This window comes from Tachysurus fulvidraco, chromosome 23 (assembly GCF_022655615.1).
Source record: "Tachysurus fulvidraco isolate hzauxx_2018 chromosome 23, HZAU_PFXX_2.0, whole genome shotgun sequence".
NCBI lineage: Eukaryota > Metazoa > Chordata > Actinopteri > Siluriformes > Bagridae > Tachysurus > Tachysurus fulvidraco.
The window spans coordinates 1,313,406-1,328,405 of record NC_062540.1 but is presented as its reverse complement, the minus strand read 5'-3'; the positions used below and the strand labels follow the sequence as shown (position 1 = coordinate 1,328,405).

The 15,000-nt window shown below is 42.7% G+C and overlaps 2 protein-coding genes across 2 annotated transcripts in view; one reads left to right on the top strand and one right to left on the bottom strand.

Annotated features, from left to right (window-relative positions):
- Positions 1–6,519, bottom strand: part of LOC113655466 (protein phosphatase methylesterase 1-like) — a 6,726-nt gene extending 207 nt beyond the window's left edge. The window contains exons 1-15 of the mRNA XM_047807109.1: positions 6,049–6,519; positions 5,264–5,363; positions 4,937–5,029; positions 4,661–4,718; positions 4,528–4,579; positions 4,076–4,230; positions 3,861–3,951; positions 3,699–3,764; positions 3,477–3,603; positions 2,781–2,904; positions 2,148–2,192; positions 765–829; positions 530–597; positions 385–419; positions 1–109 (exon numbers count right to left, since the gene is read on the bottom strand). The exon at positions 1–109 is cut by the window's left edge and continues 207 nt beyond it. Coding sequence (XP_047663065.1) covers positions 395–419; positions 530–597; positions 765–829; positions 2,148–2,192; positions 2,781–2,904; positions 3,477–3,603; positions 3,699–3,764; positions 3,861–3,951; positions 4,076–4,230; positions 4,528–4,579; positions 4,661–4,718; positions 4,937–5,029; positions 5,264–5,363; positions 6,049–6,077 — 1,098 coding nt within the window. The 5' untranslated portion in view covers positions 6,078–6,519 and the 3' untranslated portion in view covers positions 1–109; positions 385–394. The remainder of the gene's footprint in view (positions 110–384; positions 420–529; positions 598–764; positions 830–2,147; positions 2,193–2,780; positions 2,905–3,476; positions 3,604–3,698; positions 3,765–3,860; positions 3,952–4,075; positions 4,231–4,527; positions 4,580–4,660; positions 4,719–4,936; positions 5,030–5,263; positions 5,364–6,048) is intronic.
- Positions 6,520–8,511: 1,992 nt separating this feature from the next.
- On the top strand, positions 8,512–11,163 carry gprin3a (GPRIN family member 3a). Its single transcript, XM_047807343.1, has 2 exons — positions 8,512–8,592; positions 9,183–11,163. The coding sequence occupies exons 1-2, from the start codon at positions 8,512–8,514 to the stop codon at positions 10,692–10,694; spliced, it is 1,593 nt and encodes a 530-aa protein (XP_047663299.1). The 3' UTR covers positions 10,695–11,163.
- Positions 11,164–15,000: the final 3,837 nt, after the last annotated feature.

The window sequence follows — 15,000 nt, the reverse complement described above, 5'->3', positions numbered from 1 at the left end:
AAAGTCATGATCATAACGGTGATGAGAAGAAAACTGCTGGCGGTGTGAGGTTTTCTACCTCGCCTCCAGAGGGCGCCGTGGAGACGACACCCGTTGCCAATCGGACGCGCTGTGGACAAACAGGAAAGACCTTCAGTCATAACTCAGTGAATAATACTTTGGCACTGGTACCACTGGAACCTTAAGTGCTGCACGGCGCTCATTTGCATACCGCAAGATCATTGGCTGTAATATTTTATGATGTAATAACACACTCGTCACGAAGACCGTATGAAAGTTTCACTTGAAAACTATTTTAATCATAATTAGAGGAAACGGTAATGTAACGTGTGCGGAAAGAGTCTCTAGCCGACGCTTCGCGAGGTCCGAGGTGGTCACACTCACCTGCTGGAGTTCACCGCATGAAGGGGTACGAGGAGCTGAGGAATGAGACAGCACACACACACACAGATCCGTTAGGAACACTGCACATTAAAATAATCACCAACAGACCTTTAAAAGTTGACGACGTTAGAGATCCAGCTCTCACCTCTTGGTTTCACTGCGAGCTTCAGCAAACTTGTGTCTGGTCATGAAGCCAGCAAGAGCGTCAGCCACCTGTTAATAACACACAGGTGGAGTTCATGCCTACGTGTGTAGTACTGTCTAAACATCAATATTAGGACCTGAATGATAAAAGTTTGCCGTTTAAATAAATTTTAATTACTTCTATAAGGAACTGATTTAAACCGTATAAAGTTTATACACCATTGTATGTTTTCTACCTTGTCTGGCGTGTCCTCATGCACGGCATGACCACAAGGGGGCAGCACCTGCATCATGAATTTACCTGGAAACAAGTAAGTAAATAAATAAATGGCAGATTATTATTATTTTTTTTACAGATTCATAATCGCTTTGATCGATAATAATTTCTCCGGATAAATTTTTATTAATGATAGTGATTATTAAAATGATTTATTTTAATAATGAGTTTCCTTTGGCACTGTACGAAGCACTGTGCGTTAGTCAGCCATAGTGAAATGGGCGTGGCCTGAGTTTGTCAGCCATAGTGAAGGGGGCGTGGCCACTCCTCAAAGCTATCGAGTGTTTTTAAAGCTTTAAATTATATACGATATGAAAAAGATCTTTGTTCACCAGTTCTTCCTGTTTTCAGAGGAACCTTTAGATGTTTCGATGTAGAACCCTGAGCAGGAGAAGAACCTCCTAACCATCTAAGGCCACGTTCACACTGCAAGTCTTAATGCTCAATTCGGATATTTTGCTCAGATCTGATTTTTTTTTTGTTTGGCTGTTCACATTACCTTTTAAAATGTGACCTATATCAGATACCAGTGTGAACTGTTAAGCTGTTTCGAACTGACCCGCATGCGCAAACGAACAATAACAATGACGTCACACGCAGCACGCAGTTGCGCTAAAAAGTTGGCGTGGTTACGGAGGAAGTATTGTATCATCTGGTGCAAGCAAACATCATGTAATGCTATAATGTGATGTATTTAATGCAAACATTATGAGCTGGTTCACATAACCACTTTATATAACACTCTTAACACACACACGTTACCAGTCACGTTTTTGTCACTTTTTCGCACGGCGCATAATTGTGACGAATGTCGATGTAGATTGACGTAAAAGTCGCATCAAATCCAGCTTGGCTGTTCACACTGCGGCCACATTGGAAAAAAAATCCGATTTGGGTCTGATTCAGGACCACATATGGAAGTGGCCCAGATCTGATGTGAAAAAAATCAGATCTGTGGCAGATTTGAGTGTTCACACTACTCCTGAAGGTCTGACCTGGTCACTTGACCCCGAATCGGATTTGGGCCACTTTTACCTGCAGTGTGAACGCGGCCTAAAGTACTCTGTGTTTGAAGAAGCTAAAATCTTAAACACAAATCTCTTCCGTTACTCTTTTATAAGCTTCATGTTTGTACATGACTGGTGTTAATGTCAAGTATTTGTCATGTTGTAGACTGGAGTGTGTGTGTGTGTGTGTGTGTGCGTGTGTGGCGGCGGGGGAGGGGGGGGTTGTTATTATTAGCAGTAAAGGTCCTTGACTGACTGCACCAGGTGTCTCCTCAGTGATATGTGATATTTTGGCCTCCCAGCGAGAGCAGAGCGTCTAAAGCACACGGACTCACCTTGCATTTGGCCGATGGTTAAGTCTCTGTCCAATCGATCGATACCTGAACAGGACACACAGCTCATTACAATAAACACAGGACACACAGCTCATTACAATAAACACAGGACACACAGCTCATTACAATAAACACAGGACACACAGCTCATTGCAATAAACACAGGACACACAGCTCATTGCAATAAACACAGGACACACAGCTCATTGCAATAAACACAGGACACACAGCTCATTGCAATAAACACAGGACACACAGCTCATTGCAATAAACACAGGACACACAGCTCATTACAATAAACACAGGACACACAGCTCATTATAATAAACACAGGACACACAGCTCATTATAATAAACACAGGACACACAGCTCATTATAATAAACACAGGACACACAGCTCATTATAATAAACACCATCAGTGTGTGAAGTATGTGCACTGTTCTCCAGTCTCTCAACAGGTAACGCAGGAACATACTTTGTGTGTGTGTGTGTGTGTGTGTGTGTGTGTGTGTGTGTGTGTGTGTGTGTGTGTGTATGTTAATTAACCTCTCCTTCTGGATTAAAGGGATGATTGTGGTTATTGTAATGTTTTATGGAGGTCATTTTTCTCTTTAACGTGTGTGTTTGTGACCTGCGAGCAGCAGCAGTTTGGGCACGTTACAGCCCAGGAACAGGTTGGAGATTCCTCTGAACCAGCCGTCCCAGTACTTTTCTGCTTTAGACAGGTCGATTCTCCAACTGTACACGCTGGAGGGCTGTAGGAACACACACACACACATACACACATATACACACACACACACACACACACACACACACACACACATACACACACACATACACGCACACACACACATACACACACAGACACACAACCATTTCTGTATTGTGACATAATAGCAAATAAACTGCCAACTGTATATACAGATATGTCTGTCTGTCTGTCCATCCATCCATATATGTCTAATTTTCTCAATCTGTCTGTCTTTCTGTGTTTATCTTTCTCTGTCTGTCTGTCTGTCTGTCTGTCTGTCTGTCTGTCTGTCTGTCTGTCTCTCTGCTTACATCTAGCCTGTTCTTTTTGTCTTTCTATCCATCTGTATCTCTAGCTCTATTATTCCTGTCTGTCTCTCACTAGGCTATCAGGATGTATGTCACCTGTCTGTCTTACTCTCTAGCAATTTGTCCAGCTTTCTATCTGAATTACTTTAGGCCTGGAGAATGTGTGTGTGTGTGTGTGTGTGTGTGTGTGTGTGTGTGTGTGTGTGTGTGTGTGTGTGTGTGTGTGTGTGTGTGTGTGCGTGTGCGTGTGTTTGTGTGTTGTCACCTCTGATGCCATGCTCTCAGCTTTGTCAGTGACGTAGTTCAGGTCATAAAACTCCTCGTGACCCTCAGCAACGCTCTCCGTCACCGGGCTCACCTGCTCAGCTGAGTCTCCGTCCTCCACCTCACACCTGCGAGTGTTCAAAAAATAAACAAACCAACAACCACACCAGCAAACAAACGAGAGCACACAGACGTCCTGGACAGTGTGTGTTTTTTTCAGTACCTCCTCACTTGGCCCACCATTGATACTTTGGCTGATTCCAGGTTTCTGATCTGTCCACTTTTAACGCTGCAGAAGAGGACGAGAAACAGAGGACAGGAAGTTACAGGACTGAGCTTTAATACACTCAAACACACAGTAAGAGTAAGTGTAAGACTTCCTGACCTCCATTCGATGGCGTGATCGATGGATTTGAAGGATCGAGGTCGTCCTTTCAGGAAGTTCTGCATGCTGTGAAGCACATCCATGGCGCTCCCTACAGAGACGACACACTTTACCGTTAAACATCTATATATTTACTGGCGTTTGTCATGACCAGGCATTTGTTTAGGGACGTACATCATTAAATGTCATTAACGTATTACAGAATAAAGGCTCACCCTCCACGACATCGATAACGACCAGGCCCACCACCGAGGGCAGCAGACTTCCACTGGCTGCGTGCACGGCTATGGCTCCGCCCATACTGTGACCTACCAGGATGATAGGGGGCGGGACTTCCCCGTATGTGGCTCGCACCACGTTGGCTACATCTCTGTGGAAAGCAGAGCGACTGGCGTTAGTCGAGTGATCATTTAAAATGGTGGCTAATATAAAGGAAGTGTTTTTTGTGTATAAAATCTGCACGTGAATAAATGTGTGTCTCAGATCCGCTGCAGTGATGTGAGAGATGAGGGTTAAGCTCTTAATCCTTAACCTGCTAAGACAGATGATTAAATTGAATTCTGCTCCACTTTTGGTCCCATTGGATAAAAGTGTAGGAGGATTAAACATAGGTGTGTGTGTGTGTGTGTGTGTGTGTGTGTGTGTGTGTGTGTGTGTGTGTGTGTACCTGGACATGGTCTGGGTAGAGAGATCATCAGCATGCCTGACTTGCGTAGCCCCTGTAATACACATCAGCGTGACCAGCTTACTAAACTCTAACACTGACGTTCTTATTCTTTACACTTGACCTTTGACCTTACCGTGCCCTCGTAGGTCCATGGCCAGAACCCGACAGGTGACTCGACTCGTCATGGCCGCCTGTAGAGAGACGGAGCTGATGACGTACTTTATATAACTAGAATTATAAACTGATGAAAATATTTTCATTAGTAATAAATGTGACAATAATACGCTAGCCTGGTAGAACAGTTAGCTCGTGCTACAGGTAGCTTAAAATGTGTTGTGGTGTCAAATATGGACTGTGATTGGCTAATCCAAGTGTAAGCCCCTCCCCCTTTTTAGAGACAGTGACGTACAGTGAAGACAGCCCAGGACAGGGCTGAGTGTCCTCCTCCATGCAGCAGCACCAGCAGTGGACCGTCCTGTCCGCTCTTATACACACGGAACACGTGCACACACACACATACACACACACACATACACACACGCACACACAGACGCACAAACAAACACACCAACGCCTGTCAAGGAATCAAACCGTGTTCTGGACACAGAAGTCAGAGCTGTAGGACACACTGTATACATCTGAGAAACCTCATGACACTATGCTAGCAATACAACTAAACACCTCAGGGTGTGTGTGTGTGTGTGTGTGTGTGTGTGTGCGCGCATGTGAAGGATATGTCCTTGCTTTCTGCCGATCCCACCACTACGTCGTCCATCATCTCGAAGTATTCGCTCCATGACACCGGGGAATAATCTCTCTTCCTGCCCACTCCGTGACTGATGGAAAACAAGGACATGTTTATATTAGCGTTCTGATAGATTATCGTTTCTATAGTAACCGCTCATTCACAGGGACTTCGTTCAGCAGAAACCGCACGGAAAACGTTACGGTGCCGTTTTCACTCAGGAGACGTTTACAGAAGGAGTCTCAGTGTCAGCGTTGTGAAACATCTTCGTCTTCAGGACACAGGAGTTTCTGAAAGTTTCTCAGTAACCTGACAAGCTGTATCTTTAAGTTTAATGCAGGACGGATGGACAGATGGACAGATGGACACACGGACAGATGAATTGATGCAGAGAATTTGGTTCACGGGACTGAAACAACATAGTAATAATGTTTTCATGTTATCTTCATCACCACTTTAGAATGAATATGGACAGTTAAACAAGTGAGTGCAAAAGTTTGTACCCCCATGTAAAAGTTTACAATTTGTTTATTCGTGCAATTCATTTCAAGAAATTTCTAATTTAAATATCAGACAGTAAGATTTCAGAAAAATCAGACATTGTCTTGAATCGTTAAATTATAATGCTATATATATATATGGAAGATTTATAGATCATTTCTAGATGATCACAAATTAATGTTAGTACAGATAGATGAATAAACACACACACACACACACACACACACACACACACAAACGCACACACACACACACACACACACACACAGTCTTACTTCTCAGTGTCAAAGTTTTCTTCCCACATCCTGGCGTCGTTGTTCAGCTGCTACTCGGAGTCGAGGACGGAGGAACGGCTCTCTGACCTGCTGCACTCGGAGGCCATCAGACAGAGAGAGGGTGTGTGTGAGTGTGTGTGTGTGTGTGTGTGTGTGTGTATTCATGTGTGTTGAGGAAAGTGACACACACCAGGCACTCAGCTGAAGAGCCTGCAGGTGCAGCAGACAGGTGAATCAATCACAGAGATTTTCTCAGAATACACACAGAGTCAGGTGTTTTTGTGATGTGAGGACCACGAGCATGAGTGTGTGTGTCAGGGGGAATTCAGCTAAAACAAAACATTTCGTCTGTTTGTGTTAAGAGAGACGTGAAAGGAGCGTGTGAGCAACATGGAGAGTATTTACTGTAGTTAGAGTAAGAAAAAGCATCTCTGTATGAAAAGACTTCATTAGGAAATGAAACACCTGCTGCACAATTTTATGTACTTACTATTTATTTCTCGTTATGTTTAATGATATAGAACATCTGAAACAAGCTAGTCTCTCTATCTCTCTCTTCTCTCTGTCTGTCTCTCTTTGTCTCTCTGTCTGTCTGTCTGTCTGTCTGTCTGTCTCTCTGTCTCTCTCCCTCTTCTCTCTGTCTGTCTCTCTGTGTCTCTCTCTTCTCTCTGTCTGTCTCTCTTTGTCTCTCTGTCTGTCTGTCTGTCTGTCTGTCTCTCTCTCTGTCTCTCTTTCTGTCTGTCTCTGTCTCTCTGTCTGTCTCTCTGTCTGTCTCTCTCTCTGTCTGTCTCTCTTTGTCTCTTTCTCTCTCTCTCTCTTCGTCTCTCTCTGTCTCTCTCATTCTGTCTGTCTGTCTGTCTGTCTGTCTGTCTGTCTCTCTCTGTCTCTCTCTCTCTCTCTCTCTCTCTCTCTCTCTCTCTTCTTTCAGACAGCTTACAGACTGATAGAAAGCAATGGCACTGGACCCTAAAACTCAACATTATTTTAAACTACTGTCAGAAATAGAGTCAGCCCTTTTCTGACCAATCAGAGTAGAGAATGTGATGTAAAGGGAAAGCTTAACAAACTAAAAAAATGGTAATAAATGAGATTGGTAAAGATGACGTAAAGATGACGTAAAGATGACGTAAAGATGACGTAAAGATGAAGTAAAGATGACGTAAAGATGAAGTAAAGATGACGTAAAGATGACGTAAAGATGAAGTAAAGATGACGTAAAGATGAAGTAAAGATGAAGTAAAGATGACGTAAAGATGAAGTAAAGATGAAGTAAAGATGACGTAAAGATGACGTAAAGATGAAGTAAAGATGACGTAAAGATGAAGTAAAGATGAAGTAAAGATGACGTAAAGATGACGTAAAGATGAAGTAAAGATGACGTAAAGATGAAGTAAAGATGAAGTAAAGATGACGTAAAGATGAAGTAAAGATGACGTAAAGATGAAGTAAAGATGACGTAAAGATGAAGTAAAGATGACGTAAAGATGAAGTAAAGATGAAGTAAAGATGACGTAAAGATGAAGTAAAGATGACGTAAAGATGAAGTAAAGATGAAGTAAAGATGAAGTAAAGATGACGTAAAGATGACGTAAAGATGAAGTAAAGATGACGTAAAGATGAAGTAAAGATGAAGTAAAGATGAAGTAAAGATGAAGTAAAGATGACGTAAAGATGAAGTAAAGATGACGTAAAGATGAAGTAAAGATGAAGTAAAGATGACGTAAAGATGAAGTAAAGATGAAGTAAAGATGATGTAAAGATGAAGTAAAGATGAAGTAAAGATGAAGTAAAGATGAGGAAGACGTAGGAATCATTTAAAAAGTAAAATCTCCCTCCCTCCCTCCCTCCCTATATCTCTCTCTCTCTCTCTCTCCCTGCCTCCCTCTCTCTCTCTATCCCGCTCCCTCGCTATCTCTCTCTCTCCCCCTCCCTATATCTCTTTCTCTCTCTCCCTCCCTCCCTCCCTCCCTCTCTCTCTCTCTCCCTCCCTCTCCCCCTCCCTCCCCCCCCTCTCAGGTGTGGATGACAGTAATGGCAGGTTGCTAGGCGACCTATATAGCATAACCCTTACTGTAAACAACTGCCAGGTCCTAACAACAGTATAATTACGTTTAAATCTGTTGTTCTTTTATTCACAATGACAATAAAATAAATCTCCACGGAACTCAAATGTTAAATAAATAAATAAATAAATAATGACCAGAGCTCCAGAGCTGCTCATTACACTCAAATACAAAAAGTACATAAGCAGAGAGATGCTGTTTTGTTTAGATTACTCCTGAGCAGCCCCGTGGGACAAAAGCCATGAATAGTCATGAATCCCACAACCATCTCCATCTCCACCATCACAATAAGTCAGGAGGAGTAAAGCAAACATGCAGCGTTTAAACGGTCAGATTTGCAACAGGTCGCGATCAATTAGGCGTTTTGTGAGAATGCATTTTTTTTTGCACGAATCCATGAATGGTGTCTGGAGATCTCGCGCTGAATAAGAAATGCACCGTAAAGCCGACACGTGCCAGACACGCAGCAGCAGCACCGCCGGTATATTTGCAGCCGGAGCTCGAGACAGGCACGAGCGCAGACACACCGCACAGCGCTTTCTCCCATCCGACATGATCTTACATCACTTTACACTGTGCACCGCGTGACATGATTATATCGCACTGATGCACCACTTAATGCTGCTGCTGCTGCTGATGATGTGAAGGTTCGGAAGTGCTCAGCGTCTCCGTGAGGAACCGTGTCACCTCTAACTGTCTGACGGAGGTGAGTTACATCATCTTCATCTACAGATTTTTTACACCGGTGTTGATAAAGAGCAAGTGCAATGTTGTAGTAGATGTAGGACTCTTTAAGTGTTTAGATACTCACAGCTCTCTTTCTCAGTTAATAAACACAAGATAAAATATAAAGGGGTTAATTACAAGGTGGAGGTTTCTAGTTGGTGTTGGGGTTAGATGTGTGTGGTAAGTTTTTTTTTTTTTAATTATCTTGTTTTATTTTCAATTCTTTTAACCACAGAGCAAATGTGATACTCAGGATCAATAATAATCTACCAATGCTAAACTGATGGAATCTAACCCAAGCAACTCTCAGAATTAACCCAAAATATTCTACAAGGCTGAATCCAGACCCAAAAACCCGCACCAAGAGTCCAATGTGCCTCCTGGTGTGAGAGGAGGAAACGAGACCTTCCAGGTCAAAAAGTCAGTAGATTCTCTTATGCAAACCAAAAAAGCAGTACTGTTATACCAAGAACTTCAACCACTTTAGCTCCTGCATCTGCTACACCATCACCAGCTATATCAAGAGCACCCCTTGTCCCAGCAGCTACAGCTTTGTCAAGTTTCCCCTTGGTGAAAAGTGTCCAACAAACATCATTGTCTCAAATCCCTAGAACTATGTCCAGCCCAAAGCTCAGCGCCAGTCCCAGTCCAACAATTGCAGTGGACAGACCTGAACCATTCTGTAAGGGGAGAAGCAAAGAGATGGTGCCATTACTCATACACCGTCTTAAATCTAATGACGACAGGTTGTGTGTGATGGAAGATAATCAAATGGTCCAAAGTGTGCAGCAAATGGAGACAAAAGAAAGCAAGATAGAAATATTTCAGAGGGATAAAGATGAAGAGAAAAACAGATCGTGGACAGAAGAAGAAGGTATGCTTAAAGACATACAAGTGGGATGGACTCTCAAAGGGAGTGACATCACTCTTCAGACGGCATCTAAACGTTCCCTTTTTCCTCCAGAGATAACGACCACCTCTGCATCGCAGGTGGAGGAGACAGCAGGCAAGGGGGAAAGAAAAGAAAAGAAACTGAACCAGATCAACAGTTTCAAAGATGCAGCAACAATGACTGAGGAGAACCCTGATCCTGTCCAAAGACTTGATGCTGCCACGCAGACAGAGCTCATGTATAAGGATACTGAAGTTCAGGCTGTTGCTGAGGGCAACAACAAGTCCACCTCCATGAGTCCAAACATGACGTGCCCATCCTGGAACCAAATGGATCCTATAACTAACCTCAGAAACCATGAGAATGTTTCTGGAAATGCCAGTACGAGCATACAAAATGGACTTGAACAAGTTGTAAGCTTAGATTCAGGTTTAGCTCCAATAAACTTTGCATCAGCGGGATCCATGGTTAAAAGTATGAACCCAACTCCTTACCAGTCTTCCATATCCTTTAAACCTGCTCTGCAACATATCTGTGAAATTCAGATCGAATTGCGCAGCCAGTCTACTCTGTCTGACAGTCTGGCTTTGCCAGAGGAAGAGGAGTCTCGACCTTCTTCAACAAGGTCTGGCTATGAAAGGGAACCCAAAGAAGTGGACAGAGAAGAAGACCAAGCAGTGACTGGTCCACTTCCAGAGGTAGCGTGGGATGAGCAAGGCATGACGTGGGAGGTATATGGAGCAGCTGTGGATATGGAGTCTCTTGGCTTTGCCATTCAGAACCACCTCCAGCACAAAATCCAAGAACACGAGCAGCGCATCGGTCACCTCCGCAAGTCTATCTCACTCTCTGAGTACTCAAACAGTGATGGGAAAAGAGGAAGTAAGAACAAGAAGAAAAGGACTGTCTTCCGGTCCATATTCCAAACATCTACTTGTTGCTTAAAGACCAAATCTGAAGCCTAAATGATTAAACGTTTGTATATGCGGTGGTGTACTTTTTGTTGCAAGTTCAGACCACAGCAACTAAATGGAATGGTCTGAATTTATAGGAGAACTTTGAGAAGGTTCTGGTTAGCTGTTTTTTGTTGGACTCTTACATAATCATGGTAGAGACAATACAGGGACGTGTGTTATGTAGAGTATGGTGAAACGTTTAGATGGATTTATGGGTAACTAGGTTTCCGTATTGGGGCAACATTGGCAAGTTCATATCATGATGATCCCCCTACCATCTGTGGTCTGGAGTATAAAAGAGAAAATTGGGTGGTATTTGGCAAACTTTCTCATGGTATTGTATTGTAGCACTTTGTTCTAAGCACTCACACTGTATGAAAGGGGCTTTTTACACCCGGTCACTTTTTGTGTTTTCTGTGATCCGATAGCTATCCGATGATAAAAGGACCAGGTCTAAATGCCCTCTGAAACGTTTTGGAGACGGATATTAAATCCGATGGTACAAACCCCTTCAGGAGGTGGTCTGGGACGCGTTTCAGATGAAACTGGACAGGTGTAAATGAATGTGGTTGTTCAAGCCACATACGTCAGCGCTAAACTCCTCCCAAACGGAAGTACGTCCCTCGCAGGTGACTCACGAGTCGTGCATCGCGCCAGAAACAAATATGTTTTCCCACCAGCGCTGCCTCCGATCTTTCACCCAGGCGTCTCGTTGGGTCTTAAAATGCACTGCTGCCACCAGCGAAAATGCAGCAAACAGTAAATGCTGTTTTTTGTAGCAACACTGACATGCAATACACCAAAGAGTGTTCCATTTCAATTACCCTGGAAATGAGGTAAAATATATTAGCATTTTGGGCGGGAGTAGAAAGATCGGATCGATATCCGATTCGCCGAGACGCGTTTATGTGGCCTAATGTAAATGGGACAGTTTTAACAAATCAGAGACAACACACGAAGTGACCGGGTGTAAAAAAGGACCTACCACAAAGTTAGCCCAGTTAGCCAGGTGTTGTAGCTCACACTGATGCACTTTAGAGTCACCTGAATCCATGTGTTGTAATTCAGTGGTGATAGACATAGTTGGTCAGAGGTTATTACTGTATCTGTGGTTAGGGGCATTGTCTAAACACTCATTTCTGTATTATATTCTGTGTTGTTAGACAAGTATTTTCCAATTCTGTTCAGTGTGTTCCAATCAGCTACACATGCCACAGTACCACATCTTGTTTACTTCCTGATTTTCCCTCAGTTTATGCTTCAGTTCTGTTTCCCACACCTTGTCAGGGTTTTTCCTACATTGAAAATTTTTTGGTGGCCGCCAAAACGATTTTTTGTCCCGCCAAAGCCTTATTTGATCTGTAATTGGTTGTTGTGTGTGAAGCAGGCTACTGACGGCGTGACGGAGAGAACGAGCACAGCTTTCGCGATATCCTAACAGCCAGGATTCCCACACAACACGTCCACTAAAGTACGATCCGCGACCTAATGACTCCTATGAGCCGATTCATTACAACGAACGGTTAAAGCGATCGGTCTGCCGTCAGTCTCTGAATCGGTGTATGACAAATCATTACTGCTTAGAAGAGTGTGAAAGTTAGCCTTAGTAACCCACAGTATGTACAGGCCTCTGACGATGTGTAGTAAATTACATGTAAAATCATTTAGACTGGAGTGAGATAAAACTACATCAAAGCACAAAGCAAGCTGTTTCTAGCTAGCTGCTAATTTTATTAAATTTTATATGGTTAAAAATTACACTATTATTTTTAAAATTACACAAAAATTACGCTGTGTGTGGATGACCATGTCGGCCAGCCACCGCCAAAGTCCAATTTTGACCCAGGAAAAACCCTGCTTGTGTATCATTACTAGTATCACTGCCTTCCTTTGGGCTGTTTGCACAGACTTGCATGCACACAACCGACATTTTAAGCTGTTTCCTAATTTTGCAGTTGCCTTACTTTCCTGTCCTAGTCCTGCTATATAGAGATTATAGAGAAGTTCAGTGTTTCAGAGTCCTGGTCCTGGAGTAGTCCTGGTCCTGCAGTAGTCCTGGACCTGCAGTAGTCCTGGTCCTGGAGTAGTCCTGGTCCTGGAGTAGTCCTGGTCCTGCAGTAGTCCTGGTCCTGCAGTAGTCCTGGTCCTGGAGTAGTCCTGGTCCTGCAGTAGTCCTGGTCCTGCAGTAGTCCTGGTCCTGGAGTACTCTTTGTACCCAGCACAGCATATTGGGCTAAAAGCAGTGTGTGAGGATAACAAAGGTTCACTGGGACCAGAAGTGAAAAAGTCTTCTTTAGTCTAATGGTTTTGAACAATAATCAATAATTAACCAATTCCATTAGGACTGAGATCATTTATTCATGCGTGTGGTTTTGGGGTTTGTTAGTTGTGTAATACAGAGAATACAATATAGACAGATTACATATTATTTAATGATTCCCATTCACATACTGAACACGTACTGAACACGTACTGAACACATACTGAACACATACTGATCACATACTGAACACATACTGATCACATACTGAACACATACTGATCACATACTGAACACATACTGAACACATACTGAACACATACTGATCACATACTGATCACATACTGAACACATACTGATCACATACTGAACACATACTGATCACATACTGAACACATACTGATCACATACTGAACACGTACTGAACACGTACTGAACACATACTGAACACATACTGATCACATACTGATCACATACTGATCACATACTGATCACATACTGAACACATACTGATCACATACTGAACACATACTGATCACATACTGATCACATACTGAACACATACTGATCACATACTGAACACATACTGAACACATACTGATCACATACTGAACACATACTGAACACATACTGATCACATACTGATCACATACTGAACACATACTGATCACATACTGAACACATACTGAACACATACTGATCACATACTGAACACATACTGAACACATACTGAACACGTACTGATCACATACTGAACACATACTGAACACGTACTGAACACATACTGAACACATACTGATCACATACTGATCACGTACTGAACACGTACTGAACACATACTGAACACGTACTGAACACATACTGAACACATACTGATCACATACTGATCACATACTGAACACATACAGAACACGTACTGAACACATACTGAACACGTACTGATCACATACTGAACACGTACTGAACACATACTGAACACGTACTGATCACATACTGAACACGTACTGAACACATACTGAACACGTACTGAACACATACTGAACACATACTGATCACATACTGATCACATACTGAACACGTACTGAACACATACTGAACACGTACTGAACACGTACTGAACACATACTGAACACGTACTGAACACATACTGATCACATACTGAACACATACTGAACACATACTGAACACGTACTGAAAATAAAAGTGAAAACAAAACAAGACATTGTTTGTTCATTTCTCACATGCACTCTGAAGGTCCCAGTGGAATATCTGCTCCACTTTCTGTAAAGGTGAAGAGTGGTCATGACAGCTTCATCTCTCTCTCTCTCTCTCTCTCTCTCTCTCTCTCTCTCTCTCTCTCTCTCTCTCTCTCTCTCTCTCTCTCTCTCTCTCTCTCTCTCTTTCTCTCTCTCTATCTCACTCTATCTCTATCTCTCTCTCCCTTTCTGCCCCCCCTCTCTCTATCCTTCTCTCTCAGTCTCTCTCTGTCTCTTTCTCTCTCTCTCTCTATCCTTCTCTCTCTCTCTCTCTCTCTCTCTCTCTCTCTCTCTCTCTCTCTCTATCCTTCTCTCTCTCTCTCTTTTCCTCCCTGTTTTCATTTTATTTCATATTTTCACACACACACTCTATATAAATGATTAATAATCACATTAAATGTACATTATATTTGTCTCAGAGGTTTTCATCATTAACTGATGGTTTGTGACTGAAGGGAATTTTGACAGAATTAAAATGGAGAGTGACTCTCACTGTCTCACACGTCAATCTGATCTATCTATTTCTTCATTCTTGTCCCCCCCCCCCTCTCCCTCACAGTGATAGAGATAATAAAATGCACTATGCATGTCTCAGGACAGCAATGAGACAGAATAATAATGGCTTTGAGCGGCATCTTAGAGAAGCTGATATGGGAAACTTGTCCAAAGTTATTTATATACACGTCCATCATGTGGATCAGTAAATAGTACTGAGTATGTTCTATCTGTTGCTGCACACATTTTTCCAGATGCACGCTGCTTATTTGAAGTGACACACAACTGACACACAACTGACACA